This window comes from Plecotus auritus (assembly GCF_963455305.1).
Source record: "Plecotus auritus genome assembly, chromosome: 5".
Lineage (NCBI taxonomy): Eukaryota > Metazoa > Chordata > Mammalia > Chiroptera > Vespertilionidae > Plecotus > Plecotus auritus.
The window spans coordinates 136,215,223-136,234,250 of NC_137776.1; the positions used below are offsets into that span (position 1 = coordinate 136,215,223).

Here is a 19,028-nt window from a genome sequence, read left to right on the forward strand (position 1 = left end):
GTTTTCCAAACCCAATAATTCATTTAATTTCTTGCCTGAATGCATTCCCAACACTGGCAAATCTCTCATCCATGCTGAGGTCACTGAGGTCCTTGAGGATGTGTAAAACAGAAACGGGAATATACTTCTTACATCCGAACCAGCACTTTGGTGGAGAAAGCTATCCATGGTGGGGGGAGAGTGCCAAGTGACTCCAAGCAGCCTTGGCAAATGGAGCATCTAGGGGTTCTGATACAGTAACAATGCTCTTATGCCTTTTCTTAAATTCATCCTGAGTTTGAGAGGCATTCTGGTATGGCAGTGAGGGGCCTGTGATCTGAAATCAGGCTTCCTGGGTTTGAATTCTGGCCCACTAACTTACGTAACCTAATCAGGTGACCTACTCAGTAACCCAGTTAGGTCTCACGTTCCTTGTCAGTAAACTGGGAAAAGGTTTGCAAAGTGCTCAATAAATGTTCACTGTTGATTCTGAAGCATGGGACAGTAAGAAGGTGAAACCCCGCTCATATGTGGTCCAGCACTCACTGTTCAAAGTGCAGTCCCTGGACTGGCAGTCTCAACATTGCTAGGAACTTGGGGAGTTTGATACAAACTCAGAATCTCAGCATCCCTGCCTCTAAGACCCAGTGAACAGCAATCAGCGTTTTACCCTGATGACTTGTTGGCACATTAAAGCTTGAGAAGCAGGATTGTAGCTATCCATACAGTTTTGAACGGCAATATGCCCTCCAATTGGCTGTTCTTTAATATACCTCAGCCTGGCCAGGGAGGTCTTCCCTGCCTCTAAATGAGGCAGTGTCTATGGTGGCCTTCCCTGGCTCTGGGGTTAGGCCTGAGAGAAGTAGGTTTAATTTAAAGAAGCAACTAACACCCCTTTTCTCCCTCTATTCACACAGTGAATACATGATGGCTAAAGTGTCCATAAGGGCATCCTCTCTGTACTCATCAGAAATAGAGATTGTTTTCATCTGGATAGAGAGAGAGCTGCCTATTAACTCAAATTATCCTGAACTAGTTAAAGGCACCAACCTAGAATACCCTGGACCCCATCACCAGCCACATGGAATCTGGGTACCCCATAGATCAACAGATGCTGCTTTGTCAACATTATAAAGCCCCACTGGGTCTCCTCCACCTACCTCTGCATGAGACAGTGTGGGGTTGGGGAGGGCAGTAAGCCAAGCCCTAGAGAGAGAGAAAGCCCCAAACAGCAGGGAGGCTAGCTCATGATCCTCTGCTAGCCTATGCATTCATCTCAAGACCAGACTTTTATTTCCTTGGGGAGTTCACCATCTCTTAATCACAAAAGCAATAAGACTTTCCAGTATGTTCCTCTGCCATGCCTAATCCGTTGTTCTGGCTGCCAGTCACCAGCCCTGTCTGAAAGGTCATCTAAACGCCCTCTTCCACCCCTGAATACAGTGCTGACCCCTGAGGTGACTCGGACAATCAAGGCCGCCCTGTGGGTAGCCTGTGTGTGCCGGTTGATTTGATCACAGGAGTTTTGTTAATATTGTCCTGGATTCTGGAGGAATCTGTTTTCTTCTTTATGCTTGGATCAGTAGGCCTCAGATGCCCCATTGTTGAGGTTGGAAATCATTTTGAGTGTGTATGGAAGGAAATTTTTCCTTTTGTGAATGACCTTAGAATACTCTAACATGGAGATTTTCTTCCTGGGGTTAAAAAATCACTTAAAAAAGCCAGAGCATTTGTCTGGAAGTGTGTGTTGTGGTGGGCAGGTCTAGGTAGAGTTGGCAGGTATTCAGACTCTGGACATTAAGAAAGACTAGCCCCTGCCTGGTACAGAGTAGGGGCTAGAAGATTGTGTTTGAATGAATGAATGAATGAATGAATGAATATTCTTAGACTGCATCAAGTATGTTGGAATCCTGGATGTATAACTGTGATATGGTTGGAAATTCCTAGAAGTCGGTGTTAGTAGGAGAGGCGTTTTCTGTGCGTGCTCTCGTGAAAATCTCTGAGAAATATGGGCCCAGGGCGAACCTCCTGATGCTACAGCTCTCTGACTCCAGAGTTTTGTCCATTTTATTGGGAAGGTAAGTGAAATGGAGGTGGAGTATACGTTGGGAAGACATGCTGTGTCTCCTGTTACTTCTCTGGTCATTATGTCGGTCACGGGCAACATCCACAACCAGCAGTCTTGCCCTGGGCCCTGCATGCAAACTACTCTGTGCAGACACTGAATTATAAGCTTCTGCTAATTCACCAGAAGAGAGTTTGTTCTACACTTCTCATCCTATCTGGTAGAAAATAGAAGCAGGTCATGGGCCTCATTTTGCCAAGGTATCATTACTTACGCCCTATGTAAGAAACTGCCTGGTATACTAGAACTTGCCAAATACAGGCTTTAAATTGCACCCTAAGGCCTTCCCTTTCTCTTTCTTCTGCATTCAAAGGCCACTGCCTGCCCCAGTACCACTCCTTGGCTATAGCAGGGGATGGGAGAACTGTTGTTGTGTGTTTGTTGCTCAGTCAACACTTGACCTCAGCACAACTGGAGGGCCTGTTTTGAAGCCTTCGGCCCTGTTCCAGATACCTCTTATGTCCACCCTTATATCCTCTCCACCATTCTACCTATTCTGTTGCTGTGGCAACCATCTGCACCAGTATTACTTGGTAGCTCCTCTCCTCAACTACACCATGTACCTCTGGCTTTCTGCACTCTAGCTTCTCTGATGCCCAAGTATTGAGCATCTCTGAGAAGGTTTAGCTACTCTAGTTCATGTGCCTACTTGAAAGTGTGAGAGAAGTGCAACCTGGGGCATCCCCTAACTAGCGGGGAATAGGTAACTGTTTCTTTATGTCCTTGTCCTACTCGCTGAATCCCAAGATGGACTGCATTGTCTTGTATTTAGATGGTGTTCATTTTTGCTTGTTCAACAAACCAACATGAATGATGCTGTTAGAGATACTAGTCACCAAGGATACCTTGTTCCAGGGCCTAGCTCAGTGTCTGCCACACAGTAGTTACTTCATAAATTGGCTGTTGAGAGAGGAATGAAAAGAACACAAGTAACTCTGCACACAGAACAAAAGTATTAAAACAAGTAGACAAAGTTAGAGAACATTCTAGGTAAACACAAGTAGCATAAATTGTCATGACATATTTGAGGTGTGGTCAGTTTTCTTGTTTGACCAGAGCTTGGGGCACATGGGTCCACAAATAAGATAATATGTTAAGTGCTTTGAACACTGTTTGATGCTGTACACTAGTAAGTCTTGTATTTTGGTAGAATTGATGTACAGGAGTCTCCTTCTCTCACTAAACTGCAACCTCTGCAAGGACAGGCACCAGATCTAGTAGAGTAGCTAGCATGTAAAACTTAATACATATTGAGTTTAAAATAATATTTGGGCCCTCGCTTGGTGGCTCAGTTGTTTGGAGCATTATTCCATGCACCAAAAGGTTGCAGGTTTGATTCCAGGTCAGGGCACATATCTAGATTGCATGTTTGATCACCAGTCAGGGTACATACAGGAGGCTACTGATACATGTTTCTCTCTTCTTCTTCTTCTTCTTCTTCTTCTTCTTCTTCTTCTTCTTCTTCTTCTTCTTCTTCTTCTTCTTCTTCTTCTTCTCCTCCTCCTCCTCCTCCTCCTCCTCCTCCTCCTCCTCCTCCTCCTCCTCCCCCTCCTCCTCCTCCTCCTCCTCCTCCTCCTCCTCCTCCTCCCCCTCCCCCTCCTCCTCCTCCTCCTCCTCCTCCTCCTCCTCCTCCTCCTCCTCCTCCTTCTTCTTCTTCTTCTTCTCTCTCTTTCTCCCCCATCCCTCTCACCCTTCCTTCCTCTCTCTATCTAAAAATAAATAACATATCTTTGGTGAGGATTTAAATAAATAAATTTTAAACATAATGTTTGGTGGATAGATGGATGAATGGATGATGGATAGATAGATAATGGATGGTTGGTCCTAGCTATTAAGTGGGATGAAGTAAAGGTACTTAACCAGTCCTAGCTTATAGTGTACAGCAAGCTGCAAAAAAAAAAACCCCACCAAATTTCCCATCCTATTTCATTGCAGCTAAAGCAAAAACATAGCTAATATACTAAAGTAGACCTCTGGGAAGCAACCCATTTTCTATCGAACCATGGAGTAGAGCATAAAGTGTGCACATCACGCTTCCCTGTTGCCCATCGAGTTACAAGCAGCAGAGGCAGTGCTTCCCTTGTGACAAACACACACACACACACACACACACACACACACACACACACAGCAACACCTCCAGAGGATAGTAAGTGATGGATGCATTCAGCAATTGCAGCAAAACAAATAGGAGCCGCTCACATTACTACACTAAGGTAGAAAAAAAAATTAGCTGTGTTTCCACAGTGTCTCTGCGACCTCTTATTATTCCATTAGTTTTTGCAATAGTATATAAAACACCACACTCTATGCTGACAAACACCAGTCCTAAAACTATTGCCACAGTGAATCCAAACAACAGCCTTCTCTCTTGGGTAAAATTATTATTTGGAATACAAGCAGAACTGTGGTCGCCTGAGCGAAATGAGCATAAATGAGGGCAGTGATTCATAAGGTGACTGCAGCGTGTTTGCAAATATGCAACTTTTCTGGAGGCGGATGCACCACAGACACTCCGCATGGCCTTTTTGAGCCAGTAAGCATTTTCTGGTCACGTTACCTCTTGAAGACGTAGAGGGCTGTGCAGGATGCAGGTTTCTGAGGACAAGAGTTAACCTGACACAATGCTGACTTACCAGAAATAAACCCTTCAAATCAGATCACACCCCTGTCAGTCGCTTTTTAAGCGGGAAGATGGTAATTCTGCCTTTTGACATGTTCCTTTAAGTCCTTGAACTCTTATCCCATTGGATTAAGCTTTTGGGGGCTGGGTCATCTGAGGTATTAATTCTATCCTGAAGGGGTTGGAGAAATGTGGTGCTGGTCTAAAAATACAGCTCCCTGAACTTTTAAACCTTCCAATCTCTTTGATTATGTGGCTTCTTTGTCTTGATCCTTAGCCTGATTTATTTTTTTTATCCATTTATTCTTTGATATCAGTATAGTAAGTTCAAAAAGAGCAGGGTCGGGCATAAAGCTCAGCATAGCTCTGTACAGAGAAGGAAGTTAAAGAGAGTCCATGTAGGGATGCTCGTGTGATGGCACTCTAATGAGATGTCTGCTGAGTATGTTCCAGACACTGCCAGAGCCTCTCTGCTAGTGACAGACTCTGCAAGTGACAAGCCCAGCTTCTCCTGTGACATCCTACCAATTAGCCCATCTAAATGGGCACACATTTAAATTTGAGGTCATGTACCATTCTCAGAGGTGGGGCTGCCCCTACGAATGAGGCTGTAACTCACTCTCTGTGTCATAATAGGCAACAACGGGGATGATCCCAGAGGTGCCTGTGAGAACACCTTTTCATACTCTACAGTGTTAGGATGAGACTCATCCTCCATGAAGACCAAGTACATGCATCCATCACACCGTCGGGGAAATGCCTGGGGTCAGTTAGACTCTGAAGTGAAAAGAGTGCAGGATCCTGCATGGGTGCTAGGATGGGGGAAGCTCCGTTCTCATTACATTGACTTAACAGTGACAGAGAGAGACCCAGCCTGACCCCACAGTGCTGGCAGCAGTGATGAGGAGTGGACGAAGGCCCCTGTTGTAACCTTATAGGTCAGCAGAGCAGATCTTCTGCTACCTGACTCCCATCCCTCCTGATGGAAGGGTGCTAATGTAGAGACCTTCGCCCAGATGCAGACATCAGAAGATTGACTAATGATACTGTGTCAGACAGGAGGCTGGTGGGGCAAGGCACTGCATGGGAAACCATGACCATCAGCCGAGTCAGCCGAGCATGAGCTCCTTAGGCAGCCCTACGGGCGCATCCGCTGGGGACCCTGTTTCACCATGAAAACAATGCTGTGTATCTCCAATAAGAGGAGAAGTGTTCCCTAAAAACCACCAAGAGGAAAACAAGCCCCTAAAATATGCTTGCTGTCTGCCTTTGGTGTTTAAAAAATGTGGGCTTCACTTGGGGCACAGTCTGATGCTTGTTCTCCCTTGATTTCAGCTTCCATTTTCTCCAGCAATCATTCAAGCCGAAGCGGAACAGCTGCTGGGGCTGTGCCACCCCCACATCCTGTCAGTCACCCTTCTCCAGGACATAATGTACAGGGGAGCCCCCACAACCCCTCCTCCCAGTTACCTCCACTCACAGCTGTGGACGCGGGAGCTGAGAGGTAAGGCCATCTGTCTCTCTCTTCTAATAGGTGTTGCGGCCAAACCTCCTTTCACACGGAGAAGGGCTTTGACAGTTGCTGAATTTTATTAATAATCCATTGGTGGGTTGAGTTACCCAAAGATGACATTTAAAAAGTACATACACAAAACATGTGGATCAAATATCTCGTCTGTTTTATTTTCCATGGGAAAAAATGAAAAGATATTGGCTGCCAACTGAAGTGTCTGATGCTGGGAAAACACATCAGAATGTCTCTGTCTTTCCCACCTTTCCTTCGCTTGTTTCAGGGACTCAATTTTAAGGTAATGTCTCTACCAGTGGAAATGCTTTTCAAATGTAAGGTGGTGCCTTTCAGCACACAGGTCAGCAGTGTTAGGTTGAGAGTATAGCATAAAAGGGCACAGGATTCTGTATGAATACTTTATGTTGATACCACCCTCATAAAGAGTTTCTGGGAGAAAATTTTGAAACCTTGACACTTTGGACTGTCTGGCCCTCCAATGATGTGGACTGCATGCCACTTTTCTTGGTTCCTCTCCACTTATCATCTGGCTTGATTTGAGTTACCTAGAGGTTCCTCTCAGACATCCCCGGGTGGAGGGGGTATGGTTTTGAATGATATTATCCATGGGCTCTCCATCATCTCATTGCATTCTGCCTGGCTGAGAATCATGCTCCATAAGGTAGTGTTGATCTTAAACAAATAGACAGCCACTATGTCTGCAGAAAAATGGGTTTATTCCAGAAGAAATAATTGTAATTCAGGACATTCAGGCTAATGGCAAACCATGTTCAAGTTCAAAGAAATAAAAGACAGGAATACTCTTAATGGACTTGGGAGGGGCTCTTGTAAAGAAGAGTCCATTGGAGGAAAGTGATGGTCCAAAGTATAGTGACTTTTCATTGGTTGAGTTATGGCAGTCTCCCCATTGGCTGACCTGTTACTGGGCAAGAAGGGATCTTTTCTTCCTCCAGCTAAGGTAGTAAAGTAATATTACTTCCGGCTGGAGATGCAGAGTACATCTCTTCTGTTGGGATCAGTAGTGTGGGTTAAGTGACATGTGCATGAGAGTTCTCTCTTCCAGTCTCCTGACTCCATTTTAAATGAGGTTTCTGTTTATTAATTTTTCACAGTGGTAAAACTAAGAAATTATTCAATGAGATTTTCTCTTTTTCATCTCATTTTATTAGTAGTCACAACAACTCTTTGCATGAATATGAGAAAAACAATCTAATCTTCTTTTTGTACACAGCCATTAAAAGAATAAATGTAGAAAAAGATTTTAGCTATTTGTGGAGGCAAGAACAACAGTAACAAGTCAAAAACCTGATCTCTGACTGCAGCTTCCAAAGTTACCTATGGTTTGAATGTGTTCCTTAGATACTCCAGATGCTTGGATTGGTTTTTTTAAAAATATTTTATTTCATATCGTTTCTTTTTTTTTTTTCAATTTTGAAAATTTATAACATGTTAAAAAACTGGAAGAATAGTACAATGAATACCCATACACCCTGTACCCATATTCACCCACTGTTAAGATTTTGCTACCTTCTCTCTCTCTATCTCTAATTGTCTTTGCTTTTCTAACTTGGCAGATCCTTTGTTTGTTTGTTCGTTCGTTTGCCTGTTATTTCTGCATGATCTGTGAGATTGTTGCAAACATCATTGAGCTAATTTAACCCTAATTACTTCAGAAGAGATCCCCTAAGAAGGACATTCTCCCACATAATCACAATATAATTATCACACTCAAGAAACTTAGCATTGATACAGTATTATTATCTAATATACAATCAATATTCAGATTTCCCCAATTATGGGAATAATGTTTCCTATAGGTAGGGTTTTTTTCCATCCTTTTTATGATCCAGGATCTAACAAGGATCACAATGCTCATTTCTTCTTGGTCTTCTTGAATCTAATGAAGTTCCCCAGCTTTTAAAAATTATTATTATTGTTGTTATCTTTCATAACATTGACAGTTTTTTAAGAACTTGTAACATTTCTTTTGTAGGATGTTTTACAATCTGGGTTTGTATGATGGTTTCCTACTAAAGAGAGGTACACATTTTTGGCAGGAATATACATAGGTGATGTAGTGTCCCTTAACTCTTCTGAACCTCAGTTTTCACCTCATAGGATTAGGAATAAATGAACCAAAGCAGGTAAAGCACGTAGCATATTACATGGCATGAAGCAGACACAAGTAGCTGTTGCTGCTAACAGAGACCAGTAACCTTGACTTGGCTGAAAGATTCAGATTTAGAAGCCAGAGGATGTGAACTGATTATAGCGGTTGCTAATGTAACTAATCTAGGAAGGAAAAATGAAGAGGAAGGGGAAGGTGGTGGTTCTTTATATATATGTCTGGGTGAACGAAGTGGACGTTTTATTTTTTGACTTTGCCTTGCTGCTCTGCTCTTCCCACAAGACGTATGCCCCATCCCTGTGCCAGCCCTCTTGGAATGGGCAAGTGTGTGGAAGGAAGGTTATCTCTCCGGATCAGGTTTGGAGAGGAGGATGACATGAAACAGCCCTGAATCATTCACTGTGTTTGCATTAGTGTCCAGCCTAAAAACACTAAGAGGAAATGTGCTTACCTTCCGCTTTTGGTTTATGTATCTCTGCTTCTGTTTGCCTGGGAAATCCCCCAGTAAAAACTCCAGAAGTTTGCTTAACGGAAATAGGTTTATCACACTTTGCGATTTTTAGTGGGAAACAGGCATTTTTTCCTGCTTTGTGGGCATTGATTCATGATTTACTTAGCTTTTACTTGTTAATAAAATGAGCTGACTCACTGTCAGAAGTCAGGAAAGGTCTACCACATCCAGCCAGTTAACGTCAGGTTCTTTGATTCTTCAACCATCATAAAATAAAATATAAGCAAGTCCTGCCAGTTTGGCCAGGTTTCATTTTTATCTTGAAATATTACCTGAATGACATCATTTCAGTGATTGAAGCAGTATCGCACCACATCACCTAATGTTGGTTTAAGCTTATTATGGGAAGTGGTGTTTTACTATGTCATCCTGAATAAGCCAGTGGTACTTTATAACAGGGGCTTCCCATAAGAGGAACCCAGTGCCGTAGGTAATGTTAATTCGTTGGATTTCATAGTATATCTTTGAGGCCAGAAACACACACACACACACACACACACACACACACACACACACACACACATTGATGGGAGTCCCTTCTTGAGATGAAGAAACCTTGCAATCCCAATAATGAGTTGGCTGGATTTGTGTCATTCATCTTTTCCGCATGCCAGCTGCATCTCTCAGTTCTGAAGAAGGCCACAGACATGGCGTGCTCTGCAGTACAAGCAGCAGAGCATAAGAGGCTTGGTGGATTGACCCCAGTGGAGTGACTTTCTATGAGCTCCACCTCTGAGCCAGAGAGGACTGAAAGCAAGGCTGTGGTCTCCTTGAGGAGTATACAATCCAGTACAGGAATCAACAGCAGAGAATGTTAGGGATGGGTGTTTTTAAGAAAGTAATCAAAACACCTTAACCAAATAAGGCATGCCTATTTATTGAGTCTGAATCAAGTCTTGGGAAGCCTTACTGTTTTTCATTCATATCAGATGTGAAGTTGCTAGAATTCTTGGTACTTCGATATATGTACGCTCTTTCTGTGCTTTTGAATAACCAGGACTGGTCTTCAGAGATGTCATGTTCTGATTCAGCATTGAGAACATAGTACAGCTTTCCTGGATGCTAAGGGGTCAAGGATAGCAATTGTTTTCTATTTAACAGCTTTCCAGTTCTGGCAGGTTCTTCTGCTCTAGTTAGACCAGCCCACTCACTAACTGTTTCTACATCTTAATTCTGAGTCTTTCTCTACTTAAGACTTCCCTTATTGTCATGATCTTGACTAAATGTTACTTATCCTTTGGAGCTTGGGTTAGTTCTCAGCCCAGAAAGGCTTCTTGTTTCTTGCAGGTCACAGAGACAAGTCACCCTGTTAACTCCCTGGTATCTTTTTATCTGTTTAATTTGTTTACCATTTCCCAGATGTCACTTTGCTAGCTAGATTATTAAGTTTCCTTATACCCTCCAAAGTTCCATGGACTGCACTGCTCAGTGGTAGGTGCTGAGGAGGGTTTCACAAGGGAAACAGCTCAGTGAGGGGAATGCCTAGGAAACAGGAGGTTATTGCCAATTCCCACTGTCCAGGTGGGAGGTTCCCAGAAAGGATTGTTTCCCTTTATTTATTGGTCTTGATGGTGGTGATCCTAATTCTCAAAGTTCCTACCATCTCGTGTAATCTGCATATATTGATGCAATAAGTAGTTGCTCTAATAAAATACATACATTTATGCACACATACACATTGCCTAGAGTCCCTTGCCATCATCCACTGCTGGGGTTCCCTACATTACTCTCCTGTGGTCTTCAATAGTAGAAGCATTACATGCATCCTTCTCTCTTACTTGCACGTGTAGCATCTGAACAGCTCAAAACTAGGTGTGCTGCTTTGCTGTCCTTCCCTCCCCTTGGACTTTCTGAGAAAACAGGGACATTGGTGTCTTCACACACTCAGCTTGTTCACAGCCTTACACACACAAACACATATTCCACATAATCTTTGTCTTCTTAATCCCCTTGTAAATATGCAAAAATGCCTAAAAATCAAAAGCATCATATAAAATATTAAAGCTTATTAAAATCTATCTCAGCATTGGGTTCATTCATTTATTGAGTCATTCACTCAGCTGGTGTTTGTGTACCAGGCAGTATGCTGGACACTGAGGACATAGTGGTCATAAGACTAAGAGAACTCTGTCCTCAAAAAAGTGTCCAGTCTAATGAGGGACAACCAGATAAATAGGCCAACTATGATTTAGGATGTTATGAAAGGGTGCTGCAAGGGGCTGTGGAGACGCACAGAAAGATCCCCTAACCTAGGATTAAGGAGGGAGGAATAGAGGAAGCAATGTCTCCCTGAAAGCTGACCATCTATAGGACCTGGCCAGGCAACCTGGGTATGTGTACAGAAGCTCAGAGGAGGGAGAGAGCAGGGATGGGGCTTCAGGTATAACTTGGGAGGAGCCTCATTTACTGCATTAAGGAGTCTGATCTTTCTTTTGAGGACAAAGATTTGTGTATTTGGCCTATAGGGTACCCTGGTGACTCTGGCACATATTCAGAACACCTCCCTGTCATGTTATCCTACTACCAAGAGTTCAGAACATAATCTCTGCCCAACAGAAGAAGAAATGACGAAGAATGGACAAATGGTTCTAGTACTGTTCTTTGTGTATCCTAGACTGATGAGGCAGCACAGTGGGGCTGATGTTATTTTTCTTTTTAATATAATTTAAAAAGACAGTTTTATCTTTTGCTACTCAAAGCTTGTATTTTACATAGTCATGACATATCGGTGTTTTAAAAAGTCACTGAGTGTCAAAAAGCACACAAACCCTCTATGTTAGAGAACATCTGAATGTTAGAGTTCTAATGCCAGCAATAACTTGGCCTCCCTTGTCTCACTGTGTCAGAGAAGACTTGGATATTGTTAAGAGGTCTCCATGTTGCTCGGTGTCATACTTTAGTTGCCATTTACACAGTGAGCATTGCTCTGAGAGGCTCCCTAACGTGTGACAGACACTTTCCCACATGTGTAGTAAGATATCAAACTCATAGGGTGACAAACAAACAAACAAACAAAAACACTGCTTGTCAATCTTAAAAATAAAGCTTGTCCATCTTGATTGTTGAAATAATTGAAAAAAGCCATAGCTGAAAAATAAACATAAGCCTCCAATAGCCATTTTTATCAGCCTGCATGTTGGCGTCTACTTCATCCCCTATTAAGAGTCTGTGGATATGGTGGTCACCTAATGCCAGGTGATCATGAGCACCATTCTTTCTTTGTGTTACAGTACCTTCTATTCAGAAAACAGTTATCCTCATTGGGCATCCCATAAATGGATGAGCTTCATATATATTCAAGATTAAGAGAGGTGGGGTTCACAATCCAACCCCCCAAAACAAAACACACACACACACACACACACACACACACACACACACTCTACATGAGAATCACTGAATGTAGTGAATGTTGCTTCTGATATCAATGCTGAGAGCAGTGGAAAGGCAGAAAATTCCAATATCCTAGCCTTGAAAATGGAGATTATATCTTTGTTCTTTTCCTTTTATTTTCTTTAAACCTATCAGAAGTTCCTGGTACTTTTCCATGTTTATTCCAGGGCAGAATAGCCCACCAGTCATTAACTTCTTAAATTTTGATACATGAACACAGCCATGCTTCATTCTCTATGGAGAACATCAGTTGGAGTATTTGCCTTTGGAATGAACTTTCTCCTCAGAAAAATATTCACCTTACCAATAGCTTCTTAAATATGTCACACTGATTTACTCCCAGTAGTCACACATATGGGGAAATTGGTGATGCCGTTACTTTCTTCTTATCTACCTAGTGATTGTGAGTGGCTCCAATGGGGAAAAAACACACGTAAATTAAAACCCAAAAAGCCTAATAGTCAACTTGGATTGCTCTTTTTTCCCCAATACTCTCACATCTGATTAATGTATGTGTCCTATTAGCTCAAATACATTTAAGCCGAATCAGCCTCACTACTTCAAGGGTAGTTCATCACCATCTCCTCCCATTTCATGTACAACATCCCCTTAACTAGTTTCCCACATCCAATCTTGCCTACCCACAGCCTTCCACTCTCAACCCATCAGGGCACACAGGACTTTGCTCCACCACAAGACATGCCCTTTAAAATGTAAATGGGGTCATTGAGGATTTCCTGCTCACACCCCTACCCCCAGCCATACTTGGAATAAAGTCCAGGTCCTTTTGAAGTCTGCATGACCCTCTATGGTCTGTTTTTCATCACAGTCATTTACCACTGCCCGTCTTGCCCAATATGCTCCAGCCACACTGTCCTTACTGCTCCTGGAACACGACTCATCTAGCCCCAGGGCCCTCATACTTGCTGTTCCTAAAACCTGAAAATCACAACCTTCACCACATGACTGTGTCTTCATTTCTGGTGGCTGCTCAAATGTTACCCCTGCAGAAAGGCTTCCTTGACCACGCCATCTAAAACTCACCCTCCAACTTTGTTCTACTCCTTAACTCTGCTATTTTTCTTCATAGATTTAACACTCCCTGAAATGACACTGTCGGTTTAATGATCTGCTTGTGTTCTCCTGGAATGGTGGTTCTCTGACAAATGGACTGTGCTGTACTTAAACAACAACCTTGTTCACAATCCTTCCCCCTAAGGCTTAGAGGGTAGCGTCTAAAAATTCTGTGGAATGAATGACTGTTGATGGAAGGCAGAACGATGACAGTGATTCCTTCATTATTTCTGGGAAAGGTATAGTCACCCTGAGCAGATGATTGTTGTTTTTCCATCTCCACACTCTCCTCTGGGTCACTTCATGGCAAAGAAAGAGACTCTGATGTGTGCATACGTGTGGCAGTATACCAGACAAACGTGGTCCAAATATTCATTCACATTGGGCTGTTTTCCATGTATTTTTAATTGCAAAGTACACTGGTTCTTCATATTTTAATTACAAGCACACATCACAAAGCAACCATTAGAATGTCTGTAACAGGAACTATATTTTTTAAGTGCCAAGAAAGTTGTTTCACCTCTGAATGCCAAATCAGCCATCTTTATTTTGTTCCCACATTCCAAACAAATCTACGTCATGTGAAGCCCAGGATGATGTTTGTTTAGTCCCCTTGGGTTTTCAGTCAGGAAAGTGAGTCATGACAGTAACAAGGGAGGCTTGAGGTAAAATAGAATTCCTTTTCTTGTTACGTCTACTTTAGGGCATTAGCATGAAGCAACATAGAGTTCAAACTAAGCCATTACATTATTCAAATGTGTCAGGGTGTTCTGTTCATATGCTTTCTCTGAAATAGCAAGTCCTATGGAGCCAGAATTCCCCAAGCGAAAGCCCTCAAGTTATTCTAGCCTGAGTCAAGGCATCCACATATTACCAAGTGCCTCTCATCTCTGACGTAGAAACGGCTGTTCAAAGGAAAGCCTCTGCTTAATGTTTTAATAGTGTGATCTGGAAATTAACTTTGTCTTTTCTCCTCTTGAGTGGGGACAGTGGGGGACTTGGCTGCTAAAAGACTATATATCTTTATTCAAGTAAAGGACTGTGTATTTAGTTATGATGAGGAAGACTATTGAGGTAAGCAGAAATCAAAAGACAAAGTTCTTTGGATTAGTCTTTTTGCTTAATTTTCTGGGAAATTGTCTTCGGTTGTTGTTTTGTTGTTGTTATTGTTTAATTTAAAGGATAAAAACTTTTCTCTGTTTTACTCATCTTTTCAGAGTAAAGGAAGTTGTTTTCTCAAATAAGATCCTCTCCCCTTAGAAACAGAAATGGTGGTGTTTTGGAAAAACAATATTCAGCTGGATGTTTGGACCAATTGGGCAAGGTACCACCTACCTGGACACAGGAACTGGCACCGAGTCGGGAGCCAAGTCTGTGGAACCAGTGGTCTGTTCAACATAGTAGTTCTTCACCAGCAACAACCAACATTTCTCAAATACTTACCTTTGCATAATCCTGGATGAGGTGCTGGAGAGACAGGATGGCAGTAACATCTGAGGATCTGATGCTCTTTCCTTCTATAGCAGCCAAGAGCCCATCTCTAATTGTGAATTTGTTAATATATGCTTTCCTCTAATGCATTTCTCTAGCCAAATAGCAGCACATGTTAGTACTGACCAGACCACCACCCACTAGTTTATTTTCAAATTTATGGATTATATTGACTTTTGAGGTCCCATCTTGCAGTGGCTTCTAAAGGACCCTGGCCATACTTGGCAGGAGTGCTGCATTTTGATGTTAGTTCTAAAAGTTCTTCGGATATCATCAAGAAACTGGTGTATGCAGTTTGAGATTATGAGAAAGGCATGAAAAGACCATTTTTTAAATCTACCTACACCTCCCTTTCTTGTGTTTAGTTGAAAATAACAGTTCTTTCCCATTTCTCATGTGGCATTCTCACACTCCCTTCTGAATGATTTTTTTTTTTTAATCTAATGTATTCTACTGCAAGTCCAACTGAACTTTATGCCTCACACCATGCTGGACAAGAGAATCTTCCCTTTGCCACCTGGCGGGCCGTAGTCAATCCCCCTTGCTTTGACCTATTCAGAACTGCTGAAGAGATGCTATCATTGCAGAATTTTTTTCATAACATTATTTTTTACATCAAATGTCTCAGACCACTCTGGTAAATTTTCCTCTGGCTGGTGCTTTTCTGTAGAGAGGATTTGGCAGAATCTGACTTTTCCTCCCTCCCTCCTTATCACATAGATTCTGAAATAGACAAACAACTAAGTTATGGCCAATTCTGCAGGCAAGATATTCCAAAAATACCGCAGGTGTTGGTTGGTTCAGTGTGTCCTGCGTAGTTCGATTCTCTAACATATCGTGGGTGTCCTCTCCTCCTCCCTTTTTATTTCCACGGGGGAGGGGGAAAATTTCAGTATTTATCAGAAAAAAATACACTTCTCTGCCTTGGACATTGTAAATTTGTTGTTGTTTTGTTTTTGTTTTTGTTTTTACTTACAGCTGACTCTCTGTACCCACATGGAGAAAAATTTCTCCAGAACACTCTATCCTTTCTATTTCTCACAAACATTCACTATAGTATATACGTGAATCTTCTTTTAAAAGCCTTGGTGATCCTTTCACTCACAGCCCTTCATTTGTCATGCTCTGCGGAGGTTCCAGCAGTTATTTTTGAGTCTTGGTCTGGGCCGATGTGATAAATTATTTGTAGTTAATATTGACCCAGCCTCTTGTAAGAAGGAAACACTGAACCCTTCCAGGGGATGGATTCTGCTCTTTGACTATAGTCCTGGGATGGATGTATACAGCTCCTGGCCTGCTTTGGTTCTGCCCAGATGGACACTGTTGCAATTACCCACACTTCCCAGCGGCCATTTCTTCATTTCTGAAAGCTGGTCTTGATTGTCTCAGAAGCAGAATTCAATTTGCAGTTCCCCCAGTAACGTGCTGTGATTCATTCGGGGACAAATCTGGATTGAACTGAGTCCAACTGCCTCTTTTGTGAGACAGACGGGAAGTATAAGTAGATACTATAGTCACCCAGATGAGTCAGCCAGGAATTCATGAAGTGATTCATAAATCGTTATAAAGACCACTAAAATCTACTAAAACGAAGTGCTGTCTGGCTATACAAAGTGGGGTATTATCATTGGGGGGTTTTTTAGATGTTAAATCAGATGTGAAATCCTTAAAACTGTGCTTTTCTTTTTAGGTTTTGAAAAGGATTCCTTTTTCCCCCTCTGCAGTTGGCCCAACTGCTAAAGCCATTTTTCATTGTTTAGTTTTCACAGATGAATTTTAAACCACCACAGATGATAACCCCACAATTCTTTGGGGGAATAAAAAAATACCTCCCCAAATCCACCATAGACCAGTTTGCATCCATTATTTCTACTCCCTGGCAGCAAATCAATAATATTTTTAATGCGAATACAATGAAATAATCTGTTCTGATGCATTCTCTCTTTTCTGGGAGGTCTGTAACCCCCATGGAAGGGAGGTGGGGGAGGACAATAAAGTATATATCAACCAACATTTAATCTAGTGTATCATGTAAGTACCTTTTTTTCAAAGTGTTATCCCTCAAAGCAGTGCTAAAGCACACAGTCCCACATGGCTTGCCAGAACTGCTCACTTATACAGCACAAATAAACAAAGTAAGGCATAGTTAGTTATGGCATGTGCTTGACTTGTAACACCATTTTTAGTGAATTATGTTTGAAGAAATACAATCCTTAGTTGACATAGGAATACTTTGGACTTACAGACAGGGAAAGAGTGCTGCTGGAAAGGAGTTACCCATTGAGAAGGCTAAAGGTATAAGTCCAGTTTGGGCATGAAGAACCCCAGTTCAACATTGAGCAGGCTCCCCAAAGCAAACTGAGAAACCTATCTCCATTGTCACATTTCTTAAAGGGAGTAGGTTGCTGATACGTCCCCATCAGCTGGTGATCAGGTTTGAAATCTCAAATGCCCACAGGAGTCCTCTTTCATCCTTCCTCACCCCACTCCTCGGCCTTGCTTCCCATTTCCACTAGAGAGTATCTTGCCTTATTACAGTCAAGTGGTATCTGAGAACTAGGGTGGGACTGGGCAAATCATTTCATGGCTGTGGGCCTACTTTATCTCATTCAAATAAGGTGGTGCTCTAGTGCCTTCAGAACATTCTATGATCCTATGAATTTGTGAACTCAGGACACTCCTTTGGAAAATCCTGTACCATGAAATGAGACTCTTTATAAGTCCACGACTAACTGCTCCTAGAACCAGAAAATTAGCCAGACAAGTAAATGCCTCACTTTCTTTGAGCCTTAGATTCCATATATGAATAGTTAGGGAGAAAAGAGTCCTAATATTTCTTACTGAAGAATTCCATAGATATTCAAATATAATGCTTGAACCTCAGTCTAATATAGCTCTCAAGCATTGGGTACTTGTTAATGTCTGGATTCCTTCAATTTATAGTCTGTTCAGAGCAGCCATGCAATGATCATCTGAAAGGTGTCAGGCACTCATTGCCTAAAGTACTTAGACTTAAGTTCTTCCCAATGTAAATTAGTTCATAATCCACCCCATCCCTCACTTTCTTCACAGTAATCATTTCCTTTAGCTCAGTACATAGTTCATTTCCTGCCTCTCCTCACCTAAATATAAGTTTCACAAAGACAAAGATGTGTGTCATGTGTTGCTTTATTCCTGGTTCTTAAAACAGTTCCACACACTTGGTCAGTGCTCAGTAACCATCTCTTGAATGAACAAATAAAAATGTTATCTCAGATTTCACATTCCCCAGTGAGAGTTGAGATTATCTTTATTTTATACTTGAAACTGAGGCTGGGAGAAATCATGTAATTTTCAAGATTGCCCAGCTAGTAAAAGACAGTGGCAGGATTCAAGCCCAGGGCTTCTAGTACATCTGCCTTCTGTGGCATCCATCTGCTTCTGCCGTTTGCAGTGTTTCTGCATGTGATCCTCACCAGTTCTGTGTGTCTTGATCATGACACAGATTGAGTACTACATCTGCAGGAGAGATGACCCCTGTGTTTCAGGCCACCATAACCAAGTGAATACCCCTAAGTATCAGACGTTTGTGAAGGTGTGTATAGATACATATTCAGTGGTTTGTTGTTGTTTTTTTTCTTCAAAAAATCTTTTATGAGCCCTTTAAAACCTGTTTCATCTTGTCCTTTTTTTTTTTTTTTTTTTTTTTTTTTTGGCAAGCCAGTGAACCATGGCTCATGTTAAGGTTGTATAAACTCCTCCACTAAATGAGTGGAAGTGGTTGACTCAATTCTGTGATTTGCTTTTGTGTGATCTGTTTCTGGTAAGCAGTGATTTTTTTTTTCTTTTAATTCTAGTCTGTTGTGTGCATATTTACATAACAGTCTTCTTTTGTTTTCTAAAAGTACAAAAGGCCAGAGAAGAGACTGGAAAACCATGAGGAATAAAACCTGTGAAATGTCAAGTACACATCAGCAGCTGGGGGACAGGGTTGGACCCAGAGACATTTCAGACAGTCCGTGGTAGCTCTTGGACACTGCTGTCATTGAGGATGAATGGGAGTGACGTCATCTCTCCTGATGCAGTGGGGGGAATGAGATATTCCATAGAAGAAACGTTGTAAATCCTTGCAATTTATATTCAGCATCAATATGTTCGTTTATTTATTTTAGCAATATTTTTAAAAATTTACCTTCT

The 19,028-nt window shown here is 41.9% G+C and overlaps 1 protein-coding gene across 1 annotated transcript in view; it reads left to right on the top strand.

Annotated features, from left to right (window-relative positions):
* Nucleotides 1-19,028, top strand: part of GLIS3 (GLIS family zinc finger 3) — a gene marked incomplete at its 3' end in the record, with an annotated part of 480,703 nt that overhangs the window by 428,139 nt on the left and 33,536 nt on the right. The window contains exon 7 of the mRNA XM_080671372.1: nt 6,063-6,231. Coding sequence (XP_080527498.1) covers nt 6,063-6,231 — 169 coding nt within the window. The remainder of the gene's footprint in view (nt 1-6,062; nt 6,232-19,028) is intronic.